This window comes from Solea solea, chromosome 8, assembly GCF_958295425.1.
Source record: "Solea solea chromosome 8, fSolSol10.1, whole genome shotgun sequence".
NCBI lineage: Eukaryota > Metazoa > Chordata > Actinopteri > Pleuronectiformes > Soleidae > Solea > Solea solea.
The window spans coordinates 11,082,418-11,095,516 of record NC_081141.1 but is presented as its reverse complement, the minus strand read 5'-3'; the positions used below and the strand labels follow the sequence as shown (position 1 = coordinate 11,095,516).

At 38.1% G+C, this 13,099-nt stretch overlaps 1 protein-coding gene across 20 annotated transcripts in view; it reads left to right on the top strand.

The window, feature by feature from the left end:
* The window catches only part of kcnt1b (potassium sodium-activated channel subfamily T member 1b), an 81,229-nt gene that overhangs the window by 23,634 nt on the left and 44,496 nt on the right, over positions 1 to 13,099 (top strand). For 14 of the 20 annotated variants that reach the window (XM_058636457.1, XM_058636453.1, XM_058636444.1 and 11 more), the window contains exon 4: positions 10,655 to 10,693. The exons of 4 other annotated variants lie outside the window; for them this stretch is intronic. In XM_058636457.1, coding sequence (XP_058492440.1) covers positions 10,655 to 10,693 — 39 coding nt within the window. Of the gene's footprint in view, positions 1 to 2,664; positions 3,368 to 10,654; positions 10,694 to 13,099 lie in introns of those variants that run through there. 2 more of the 20 variants (XM_058636455.1, XM_058636458.1) reach the window with 2 other exon arrangements.

Below are 13,099 nucleotides of genomic sequence, written 5' to 3'. Positions count from 1 at the left end.
GCCCTGCATACAGGATGTGAACTACAATTGCCTTCCAACAATGTTAAAAATATTATTTTCTCTGTTTGTTTCAGTTTTCCCAATATCTTTGCCGCCAAATCAAATCATGATATACAGTCATGATTTATATCATGATTTGATATATAATAATAAATACAATGATTTCTCATTTTATATAATGCTTTGTTGTGGCTTAAAAGTGAAAGGTCAAAACAGAAACTTTAGAAGCATTAACAGGAAATTAACTCTACCAAAGTCGTCTTAAAGTGGGTTGCCAATGTTGCATTATTGTTTGCATATACTAGTAAATGTTTGTCAGCCATTGAAGAGACTTATTGTCTTTCTCTTCTCTTCATTTTCCACATCTGTGATTAAATATGTTGCCCTCCACACACAGGTCCATCTCTCCAATCCCAAGGTTATCAACAGATAATGTAATGTGTTCCCTGAAGCCTGAACCCAAAAGGCCATGTGCAGTGAATGTGCATGTATCATGTGTTTCCTAAATGCATTACTAATAAGGTTTCTGCTCATGTGGCTCTTCTGATTACGTTTCATCGTCCAATAAATACATCACTGTAAACAGTAAACAGGCCTGTGAAATCATAATTATAAACTAGATGGTAAAATGAACCGTGGATAGCTTTTTTGGGGATCCACTAACAAAGGATAATGAGCTGGGATCTAATACCAAGATTTAGTTTGGAGAAAACTTGCTGTAAATTTGAATAATGTTTGTAAATTGAAGCAAACATGAAAGGGTCATGGCTCATTGGTTACAATTACAAATACTATTTTGTTCAAAATCTCCCGTCCCCTGTCATTTGCATGTTTCATTATGATGTTTAAGTCCAGGTTAAGGTCACATTTATTTATATAGCACATTTGAAAACAACCCACATGCTTAAATGATTAAAGATAAATGAAGCAATAAAATACAATAAAGACGGAGGAGAGTGAGATAAATGAGAAAACAAATAAACCATCCTGAATGTCAGTGTATTTTTAACTGGCTGGTTGTGGTAGTTTAGTGACATTTTACTCTGGGACCATTATGTGCAAACACCATTTCTCTGCAAATGTATTCTTTGGTATATATGCCCAGTATCTCCATGACAACGAGTCAGGGATGATGATTGGCTATCTTTTCAGCTTCCTCTTGTGACCCAAGTCACACTGAAAATGAGTTGTGCTGCATAATGTTTATTTTTCCTGATCAATTATTTATTGTCCCAATTAATTGATTAGTTGTTTGGTCCAAAAATGGTGTAAAGCCCCAAAAATAGCTAGTTTTATGAGCAAAGCCAACCTCGCGGGAGTTGCTTGTGAGCAGCTAGCTTCTTAGCGAGACTATTATAATCTCAATGTCAATAAAATTGATGTAGTCTTCCAGTTTGAAAAGTGACGCACACTTTATTTATAACACATTTTCCTGAAGAGTTTACGTCTCAATCACCAGTTTTTGGTCCTCCTTAATAGAAGACTATGTCAGTTTTGTAAATTATGTTCCCATTTAGAGGAAAATCGAGCTCAAATCACAAATCTGAGGCTTCAGAATGGGAGTTTGTTTTGAAAAGGGAACAGTTACATCCACGTTTTGTATACTGTATATGCTAGTTACCTTGTGATTTTGCTGAAGCATGTAACATTACAAAATGAGAAAATTGATGTCTCTAAACAGATCCTCAAAAGCTTGCTCAGTGAGCTGACACTGACACCTTTCCATCTCCTGTACTTGCTGTACTTGTTTGTGCCATTAGTGAAATTATAATATTCATTTAATTCTCGTTTTTTTTTTTTTAGACTTTTTGAAGTTAATCAATTGCAATTCAGGGTTAAGAAGACAAAATATTTTCATATTTTGGGCCCAGCACTCACACAGTTGTGCTAGAACATATTGCTATTCTAGGATTTTTTTTCTTTCTTCCGCCACAATTGCATTGCACAATTGCAAAAATGGCACGCAAATAAGAACTGGCAAAGAATTTGACACCAAGAAGTGGTGTCAAATGGCTCTGTAGCGCCCCCTAAGGTGAAACAAGGATGGAGAAATCCGAAACCAAGTTGCACCATATTTCACTAAACTTGGCCCCAACTCAATAGGAAGAATGCCATTTTGAATTTGGCATCCATACTGGCGATTTGCCCTTTTCGTAAATGAATGAGCATGTTAATCGTACCGACATTACTGGTACGATATTACTGACTGTTGACCATTCAAATGAGACAAATCAGCATATGGAAACTGAGTCATGGGCATAGCGCAGTTATGCATTTGCAGTTATATAGTTGATACAAATGGACTTGTCTTGTATCAGTGTACTGTACACATATTCTCTAAGGGAGACTTGCACACACTTGTATTTCCATTCGATTGCTCAGGTTTATTTATTCCATTGACTTTTCCCTATTTTTCCCTAAAAGAGATTTCAAAGAATAATAAAACAAATATTCTTATGTTTTGTTTACAGAACAAACACCAATTGATGTGAGAGATATGTGTTCCTTGTGTTGGAAGCTTGACTTTGATAGAGGATGTAGTTCAGGTGTGACGTGTGTTTCTATGCAAACCTGACATGAGTGTTTGTCTACAGGCTTCAGGCCACCTGCTCTCTGCTCTGCGGTTTTGTCATTATCCTCTGTCTCTTTGTTTACAGTCAGAGCACAACAACATTTGAAGGAGGCTGAATTATGAGTTTTGATTATCGGGAGCATTTATTTGCATCTAATCATGTAATTGCCTAGATCAATCATGTGTTGTGCTGTAAAAAAAACAAAAAAAAAAAACAGTCTAGAATTGGAAAAAAAAAACACGGAACAGGTGGATGAAATGGATAATTATATTTGACTGTGTTATGTAAGTTATGTAAGCCGCCGGAGAGACCGTTGCGTTGGTTGAGCGCTTGACGTTACTTCGTGGCGACGCGTGTATCTAACGCGCACGAGGACCTTTATCTCCACCAGTGATGGAGGAGAGCTCAGCTCCATGAGCAGGAGGAGACGTGGCGATGCTCTGCTCACTGAGCCTCTGAGCTCCCTGTGATGTGATGCGGCAGCAGAGCGGGAGACGTAAGCTCTCCCTCCGCCTTCGTGCAGAAACATTGAAACTGAGGATGCGGTTTTTTTAGCGTCGGTCGCTGAGCTTGTGCAGCTGACACCAGGAGGAAGACACATATTGGCCGTGCTCCGGAGGAAGCATCACACTCGGCGGGCAGGCAACCATGGCGGGCGCAAAGCTGACGCCTTCGCCCTCGGAGATCGACCCAGACGTGAAGACCGAGGTGCAGAAAACACCAGAGCCCACATGGGTCAACCCCTCCAAACCTCTCCGGACCGTAGGCTCTTTTGGGAGCGATGCGGGCCAAAGGTAACTGCCGCAGATCCGCACCAGAGTGGCATGTTTCTGAACGCATCTCGCCTGCACACACGCATGCAGCATCCGCCGAATAACACGATGCGCGGTGCATCATCACGTCTACTAAATAACTTGTAATGTATCCTCACGCAAAAGTTGCATTGTGATCTTTATCCCACCTGAACCAATAAATTGACATTTCCCACGCATATTGATAGGAATGTGAATGACATAATCGTTACGAGGTGACAGCAGTGAGCCAGTTATTATGAGTCAGTTTCAGGACTGAAGCTGTCATTGCTCTCTGTCAGCGTGGCTGGGATTCATTCAGTGGCTGCAGTGTATACAGTGATTACATAATTCAAAGGTTGCTGCATTTGCATTACAATTTTATGACTCTAAGTGTTTTAATAAATAAGGTTTTTTTCTCCATCACATACATCCAAGACTGAATTCAAATGCAAACCACAGGCGATGATGTTGGCATACCTCCATGTTCCAATTAAAAACCTGCATGTTATATTCTCTCTATAACCTGTCTGCATATTTAAAGACACTTCTTCCATTTGATAGACAAATTAGATTGTGGTTTGTGCAAATCGGGTCAAGCCTGTAACAACTGAGGGAGACATGCAGATGAGAATTCTGTGTTGCTAGTTTCATGGGCTCAGTTTGGCTGGAAATAGAGAGTGTCCCTGTTTGGCAGTGTTTCAGACAACAGTGTGCTGGTGGAATTGGTCTCTGTCAGTATTTCTCCTTTTATTATTTGAGGCATGTCATTTGCATTTGGCATGAGATACAATATAGGTTATAGGTTACATTGTGATCATGAGGCTCTAATGTCTAATGAGTGTTTTGATATCAATTATATAAACAGTATTTTAGACATATTTCGTGCATGCGAGACACGTTTTTTTTTAGTAAAAGTTGGGATTGTGACTTTTTTCACATAACATGCTGAATTTTTTCAGTTTTTAGGCAGCCATTTTGTTAATGCTACTTTGATGGTTAAAAACTCAAAATTCAGGTCAGGTCAGGTTCTTTTACGAAGAAATGTTTCTAGAGTGTTATGCGGTGCCTTTTCCAGAAGTGTGTCAAACTATCTGTGGTTTTATGAACCAGGTTATTGGACACGGTCTGAATAAAATGCACAGACATTGCAGCACTGATCTGTAATATTCTTTTGTTTGTTATGCAATGATATATTAGCTTCCTCATATCTGGTGATTGTGCTGCATTTCATTAACACTTCACCCGCAATAAGGATTGATTAGTTTTTGATGGTTAAAGTTAAAGTGCTGTGCTGTTGATTACATTATTGATTAATTGAAAGTTGCCCATATAATGTCAAAAATGGTGAAGCATGCCAATCTTTGATGTTTTGACAAAACTCAGAATGACAAAAAGAACTATTAATGAGATTGATTAATTATCAAATATAAGTGGCTGAAATCAGTAGCTGAGTACTAGCTTATTAATCAATTCATCGCCATGGTAGTAGACTGTAAAGGCTTGGAAGTACACTTCTTTTAAATGGCTGTTCACACTTCTCTGTTTTGATTTTTTTTAGCAGTATTTGTGAAGCATCTTGTTTTTATAATCACTTAGAACATTGGAATCTCACGTTTCTACAATATGTGACCTTTAATCACCTTTACTCCCTCTTCCCATTCTAGAAAGCAATTATGTCTCAGCTAAACCTTTCCAATCCCTGTGGCTGATCTGATCTGTGCAAAGCGTTCCCTTAGGGCAAAATTTCTCCCGCTTAGCTGCCGTTTTTTTTTCTGTGATGTATCTGGAAGGAGTTACAGAGCTCACAGTGTCATCCAAAGTCCTAAGAATGAAGGTGGATTAGGCTTAAAATGTGTCAAGTATACCTTACGCTGGGTTAAATTTTAGTTAGCTGAATTTGTGAGGGTGGTCTTTCAAAGTTTTTGGAATATAAGCATTTCTTGAATGTCGTCTTTTCTGATGTTTTTGATAATCATGACCTTTGTGTGGCAGTAAATCCTGGCACAAAGCACTAGCATATACCATAGTAATTCAGCTAACGATTCACAAAATGATGACGACTACAGGGAGTTGTGTTTCATTAACGTATCCTCTCACCTCTGGTTTCCCGTCTTCCTCTTCACCATTGAATGTCCACTAATATCCATAAAACTCGTGAAAAAAGACTACAGGGATGATGCAAATATATCATTTATCATTAGCAACACTGACAGTGAATAATAAGCATGAACTATGGCATATGCAGTGATGAAGCTCATGGTGTTAAGAAGCTGACTGCAGATCTGTTGGTGTGTTAAAAATGTCACAGTGAGTCAGCTGACAGCTGCTCGGAGCATATTGGCTGTCACAATCCGTTGAATTGGCCCTGGGTTACCAGATTTTCCCAAAAACATAGATTTCATTTGTTATATAAGTGTTTCTGAATGCCACCGCAGGCTGACAAGATGTCAGGAATCGACTCTACTTTGTGAAATGTTATCACCGTAGGGTTTGTGTCCAGCTGGCTCAAGAACAATATGAGGAGAGAGATAATCAATACTGTGGTTCAATCGTGCAAGACGGAACTCCTTTATTTCAGCATAATGATCCATACCCTGGAAATCCTCTTTAAATTTGTGTATGAAGGATACTCCATAAAGCATTGGCATCCAAATATTGTAGGCAGTATCTATCTACAGTAAATGAAACATGGAGGTTTGACAGCAGAAATGGCCAAAACAGAACAGATTTATTTTGGTCACCATCATATTGCAACTCCTTGGAAAATCTGCCTGAAAAAATAACACATTTGGAGAATGGAGCTCATTAAAAAAAATCAATTTAGTGTAAGTTTATTAAGTCCGAATTCATCTGTGTACCATTGTCTGTTTTAATCTATTTTATGCTCCCTTTTCGTTATATCCTGCCACATTTTTGTTATCCCCTTGTAGGCACTCCTAATGCAGTTATCCTTTTAAAATGACAAATTCTGATTGTTATATAATACATTTTAAATGTATTATAATTTTTGGAGCATGAGAGGATTGCCTAAGTGTTCCCACACCTATTATACGATCTATCCTAAGATAATTATAATTATATTAATAATTCAACTGGCTTATTGTTAATGTTAAACCTGCAGATGTGAATACTCAGTCATGATTGGATCAAAACAGTCACATGACACATGCAGTTAGAAGACATTAAAAAAGTGTATATGGTAATGTGAAAAAAGGTGTTGTTACCATAACTTGTGTTAGTGTGTTAGTGTTAGTTTGTGGATGTTTGTGTCATGATTTCCTTCATGCTTACAATATTAATTTCTGTATAAATTTGTCTTAATCTGTATTCTCGAGTTTCTCTAAAGTGTCCATGGTCTTGAGTAATGAGTCTTCATTCGTCTGTAGTGTCTAAATAAGAATTACTTCATGTGTTAGCAGGAGTCACTTGGGAAATAGCAGGAACAGGTGATTTCTATTCTGCGTTCTTTTGTAAATGGTGCTGCTCAATTGCATTGTGATTGTAAGAGAGTTGTCCTCCCATTTGTCTTTGTGTCTTTATAAATAGCACTCTTGCTTTTCACTGAACAATTTTGCCATCATTTTAATTCGAGTACCCATGTCTAATGAGGGGGTTTGCATGTGGTGGTTCTTGTGGTAAATTAGATGTTGTTCGAGTTTGCTGTTCATTAAACCAGGAGGGAGAAATCTCTCAGTCGCTGACTGTGGAATCACTCAAAATATAACAAGATCCCTGGTTACACTGAAAAGCATGCAAGTCTTTGTAACACTGAGATACTGTGTGTGTGTGTGTGTGTGTGTGTGTGTGTGTGTATATACCTGTATTTCTTACCTCTTTATGACTTTTTCTGGCATAAACACTGACCTTGTCAGGACCATTAGTCCTTATGAAGACCAAAACCTGGTCCATATGTGGCAGAAGCTAATTTCTGAGGTATTGGACTAGATTAGTCAGTGCAGTATCCTAAGAAGAATAATTGCACAAAGCTGCGTATGTGTGCGTATGTGTGTGTGTGTGTGTGTGTGTGTGTGTGTGTGTATACACAGTATGTGACACTTGTGTTCATGTAGGTCAGCTCATCGATCAAACCAGTTCTCACTTGTCTTTTCCATTTTATTAAAAAGCACCAGTTAATCCCGTAGCATATAATCAATGTGAGTACTTAAAGAAGGAGGAAGTGCAATATTGGGGGAAAAAAGCTGCCAGATTCAGCTCATGCTGTATGTAAACAGTGTCTGTACTGAATCCGAGCTGTGCTAGGAGCACTAACACAGGTTTTCTAAAAGTGGCTTGATTGCACAAGACCAACAAGTGAAGCATTCTGATCTTCAGAGCAGATGCCATGGCTTGAGTAAAACCCAGTATACATTGTACAGTGTTGGGCTTTCCCAGATGGAAGCTGCCAATGTGAAACAATCACGGCAATCTCTTTGATTGTGTCTCCTAAATCGAGAGGTTCAAAAATAGCTGTTGTCACAGTCTTGTGGCCAGAGATAGCTGGAGGCAGAATGTAAACGGTATGTAGCACAATGTGTGTGTGTGTGGGATTTTCTTTGGATTTCTTTCCGCACACATAAACAGAATGATTGCCAGAGAGAGGCTGATCCTTTGCTGGTCCACTGGTGCATGCTAATTGCATTGCCAACTTGTCAGCTGATGATGCAACTGATGACGTTGCCAAGTGGCATACACTGTATTGTGTCGTAGCTTATGATTCAGTAGGTTTCAGCATCAAAATAAACATCAATGTAGAGCTGCAAATAACGATTATTTTCATAATCGATTAATCTGTCGATTATTTTCTCAATTAAAGATTAATCGTTTGGTCCATAAAATATCAGAAAACCTTAAAAATGTTCATCGGTTTTCGTCAAACCTGGAAATGATGATGTCCTCAAATGTCTTGTTTTGTCCTCAAACCAAAATGATAAACTTTTAATGATTCCTTTGTTATCCAGAGCAAAGAAATGAAAGAAGCTTTCATTTAAGAAGCTTAAACAATCGGAAATGTTGTTTTAATCGTGAAAAAAAGCTTCAAACCGATTAATCAGTTATAAAATAGTTGTCGATTAATTTAGTAATCGATTAATTGTTTCAGCTCTACATCAGTGTCACAGATACTTCGCTTTTTTTGTCTGGGAATGGACACAAGTGGACACATCTCTAACATGCATATTTCACACAATGATCTAAAATTGAGTTTGAGAAAGGACTGAATTGAAAGATGGAAAAGTAGTACCACTCCCATTTGTCCTTCAAAGTGGCGCAGAGATGATGTATGTGTCTAAGATCCCATCCCACTTAATATCGGTTAGTGTTCGAGGCAGGTCTCAGTGCATGTAATTGGACTTTGAAAGTGCTGGTCGTTTTGCATTGTTATCTCCGCTGCTCAGCTCACACTTGAGTTTCAGCTTCTGCGGCTACAGAGGTGAGAATTGCTTTTCTTCTTTGCTGTACATCTCAGGATTACAGTCGGAGTTCAAGGGCATTATGGTGTTAGCTGCATGAATATTTAGATTTTTTGGTTTTTGGTTTATGTTAAAGATAAGGAGAAAGAGAGACGATCTGAGTGCATCAGTGAATCAGCTAATGGAGGCTCAGTTTAAAGCTCTTAGCAGCCAGATAGCATCTTTTATTGCTCATAAAATTGTTTTCAACTAGCCATAGAGTGGACAGTGAGATTACAGCAGAGTTGTTCATTGGTGTGATGCCATATTTCTGATAAACAGACTCATTCTATACTTTATTTCCAATGTGAACCTACAGTACTTTTATTAGGTTCAGTTTGAACCTTTTAATTACGCTGATAGCCTTTCTAGTAGCAAGTGTTTTTAGCCAAATAGCTTAAAAATAAGTGATGCTCTGCCACAAACTGTACACTACATCAGTCTGTTGCATATTTGTGAAAGCTTCAGTTCAACTTTTTAAATATCAAATACAAAATTCAAATGCATCTTTAATCTCCCTAATATCGTTTCAAAATTGAATATTAAACATAATCTGTTTTCTTTCTTTTTTTTTTAAATGCAACATGCAGTTTGATTGATAATTACAATCCTCATATGTCACTTTTTTTTGTAATTTTTAGTGTGTTTGCAACTAAATGAACATTGGAAATGTTCATATTTTGCCACTAAGAGCCCTTTGACTTCAGTGATATCCCAAAAGTGGTGTCTAATTAATTCCTGTGGGAGTAATGATGGAGGCTGCTCTTTTGCAAATGGTTCTTTATTAGTTACTCAAAAAGGTATAAGACATCTCTTGTGACCTACAGTGGCTGCTTCCTGGAATAAATGCACAACCCATTAGTCCATTTTTAAAGAAAGGTTAATGGTATGATGACGTTTTCTTCCTTTATCATAAAGCATTTAACGCTTCAACCGGCAAATAATGACCATTTGGTTTTTAAAGAAATTCCTTCACTCTTTCTAATTAATAGTTTTGACCAAACGACAGCTTTTGTTTTCATGACACAAAAACTGCATAATGTAATACAATCCAAGTATTTTATTATACAGCATTATCTGACAGAAATGTGTGGAAGAATAAAGATAATACGATGTAGGAAATGGACAATCTGAGTCACAGTTTTCATTTTAAATCAAGGCTCATTTTCAGGTTAGATTGAACCATAAAATGCACCTGAATGATCGGTTGATGGAGCAGTGACAACATTAAAACACTGAATAAACAAGTCACATATTGGTTTTGTCTGGATCGCTTTGTACCTTTAACCCCTAGTCATTAAAATCAATATCTGAGTATGTCTCTCTGTCTGTCAATGTCCCTCAGTGTTACAGACTTCCCTGTTCTTCCTCTGGTCATCTCAGTGTAGCAACCAATGACTGAGTGACAGGGTGTGTCCACTGATCCCCTGTGGTTTGCATTAGGTGTCCCATCTGTTCTCAAGTCAACTGAAACGTTACTGTATATTTTTAAATGAAGTCAGTACATAATTTGTACATGTGCCCTGTGAATTAAACTCTGACTACATTTATTTCCTAAACAAAACCTTGGTGGAAAAGTCTTGGGTATAACCAACATAGTGAATATGTTCTGGTTTTCTACAAAGAATATAAACTAGCTAACGTGGCTCTCTGTGATACTTCTGCACAAAGAGTCAAATTCTCCCTCAAGGTAATGCAATTGTTGTATCTGAGTTGGGATGAACACTGACTGCAGTGGGATCCTTTTCTTGCTGTTCATCCTTTTCCTTCCCTTTCCTGTTTTGACAACCTCACTCTCTCCTAATCTGTGCCTGTCTGTGTCCACGTGTGCCGCATCCAGGTATCAGGAGGAGTACAGTATGGACTCAACCAATGCCCAGTAAGTCTCTGGCAGCATCATGCTTGCATTGCATGGATTGTGACCTGCTGTGGTAACTGTACACAGGACTGATCATGAACTGTTCTCAAGCACAAAAGCACCATTTACTTTTGAATTTAACAAACTTGTACTGTATGTGGACATGGATGTAGGGTTGCTGGTTCAAATCCTGGGACGGGTTAAGGGCTGGGGTGGCCTTGCCCTGAACAAGGCACCCAGTCCCACTGCTTCTGCACCTGGCTTGTTTGTGTTCACTACTGGTGTGTATAAGGATGGGTCAAATTCACAATCACTAATTGGTGTGTGTGTGCAAAAATAACACATTTTAATTCTAATTGTCTATGTTTGGGAGTAACATTTGCCATTATCATCACAGTTGACAATGTGTGTTGTGGTTATGACTGATTGAAAAGCGGGTAATAACCCATTCATTGCGGCTGCCTTTTCAACAGTTGTTGTGACAAAGACTCTTCACAGATTCAGCCACACCACAATACATGGTGAAAAGGCAGCTTGTGTGTGTGTGTGTTTTAAATTACTAATTATTAATCTAGTTTGTTATGCACACCAGTCTTTGCTCTGATTGTACTGTAACATCTGCTTGAAACATCAATCATGTGAGCAGAGAGAGAATCTTGAAAAGCTTATATTGGTGAAATGTTTGCTGAAATCTCCATCACCATCAATTGCTGTTACCTTTGCACGCTGCTGACTGTGAGAATGTTTCTGCCTTTTTTTCAGCTGTTGTAATAGTTTCAAGTGTACAGTAAGGCCTTTATTGCAGTGAACTGAGCTGTCTGAGTGATGGTGAAGCTGCTGGGTGTGGTGATAAAAGAGTTGAAGCACGGAGGACCTATCAGTAACTTGAAAATTGTCTGATTTCATTCATAATTTGTGGACGTTCCCTTTTTAGATTCTTAAAGTACTGGTTAAATGTGTGTACATCCACTGCAGCCAATTGATCTGTGCTGTTTGATTTGGTCAAGAAAACGACAGTGGCTTGGAAACAACCATTAAATCAGTTCCAAAAGTACAAATAATTGAATGATGTCAAACTTGGAATGCTCTTCATGAAATGTAGACTGTGAAGCGCACAAAGATGTACTGGAAAGTGTACGCATTAGGAGTAAAATGACAAGTGCTTTCAAATAAGAGTATTTTCTTTCTTTCGCATCATTTCTAAAGAACGTTTTTTCAGCTTTGACTTGGGTTTATTGCTTCCACTTATCTTAAAAGTACTTATTAAGTCGAAAAACATCAAAAATATATTCAATGAGAGCAAACCAAGGTCGAGCAAAGGTGGGAAAAGACATCAACAAAATCAGTGACTCAGACAGGAGGTTAAATTGGTCATGTTGGACTGTGAACCGACTTGATGTAATGCTTTAATATTCATTTGGTGAAAATATAATGTAAAGAATTATATTAAAAAATTATAGATCATCCGTCTGTTTGCTACATCCTGTTCAGCATTGCAAGTTTGTTATTTAATGTAGATTGTAGCTCCTCTGAGTCTGTAGTGTGTCATTTCTAGAGCTACCACCAAGTAACATTTTAAAAAGTGAATTTACAACATTGCAATTTGTTTAAAATGACCTTTACTACTTCCCATACAGTCTAAGATCTTCTTTTTATTGTCATATAGCAGCCACTGGCAGAACTGATTCTCACGCTTCACCATTCACCTGTGATGGGATGCCATTTGAGAGTGTACTGTTTGATGAAGCCTTGGAAATAAGATTGTGATCTTGTGCTGAGTGGTGCACTATAAGAAGTGTACATCGTATCACTCTTACTCTTAGAGATTCGGGGTGATGGATACTAATGCATGTATTTCATTTGATAAGGTTATAGGGAATAATTATAATAAACATTATTAGACATTCAGTCTAGAACTGTCATTTCACTTTTGTCTATAATAAACTGCAAACACAACATGCCTGGTATACTGGAATTTCCTGTGGCATGTCACTCGGTCACTCATCTTGCACTGCTTTATCATACACATGAGGTTTTGCCTTATGCTGACATAGGGCAAAAGGCGGGGTACACCCTAGACAGTTTGCCAGTCCATCACAGGGCCACATAGAAACAAACAACCATCCACTCTCACACTCACGGTTAATTTAGAGGGTGCAATTGGCCTAATCTCCACATCTGCATGTTTTTGGATTGTGGTGGCTGGTGGCATGTCACACCAACGCCAACATCACAGGAAATGTTATGTTTTGGTTTTAGCCAATCATAGATCTAGTTTGCACATTCAGGAAACCACAACTTCTGTGCAAGCAGTGTGTTATGTTCAGCAACAACAACTTTAAAAAAACAAAACAAAGGCAAATGCATCCTCAAGTAGCTAAACTAGTTTGTCATCAGTTTATCTAAGAATAAACATGTTTTTTTATT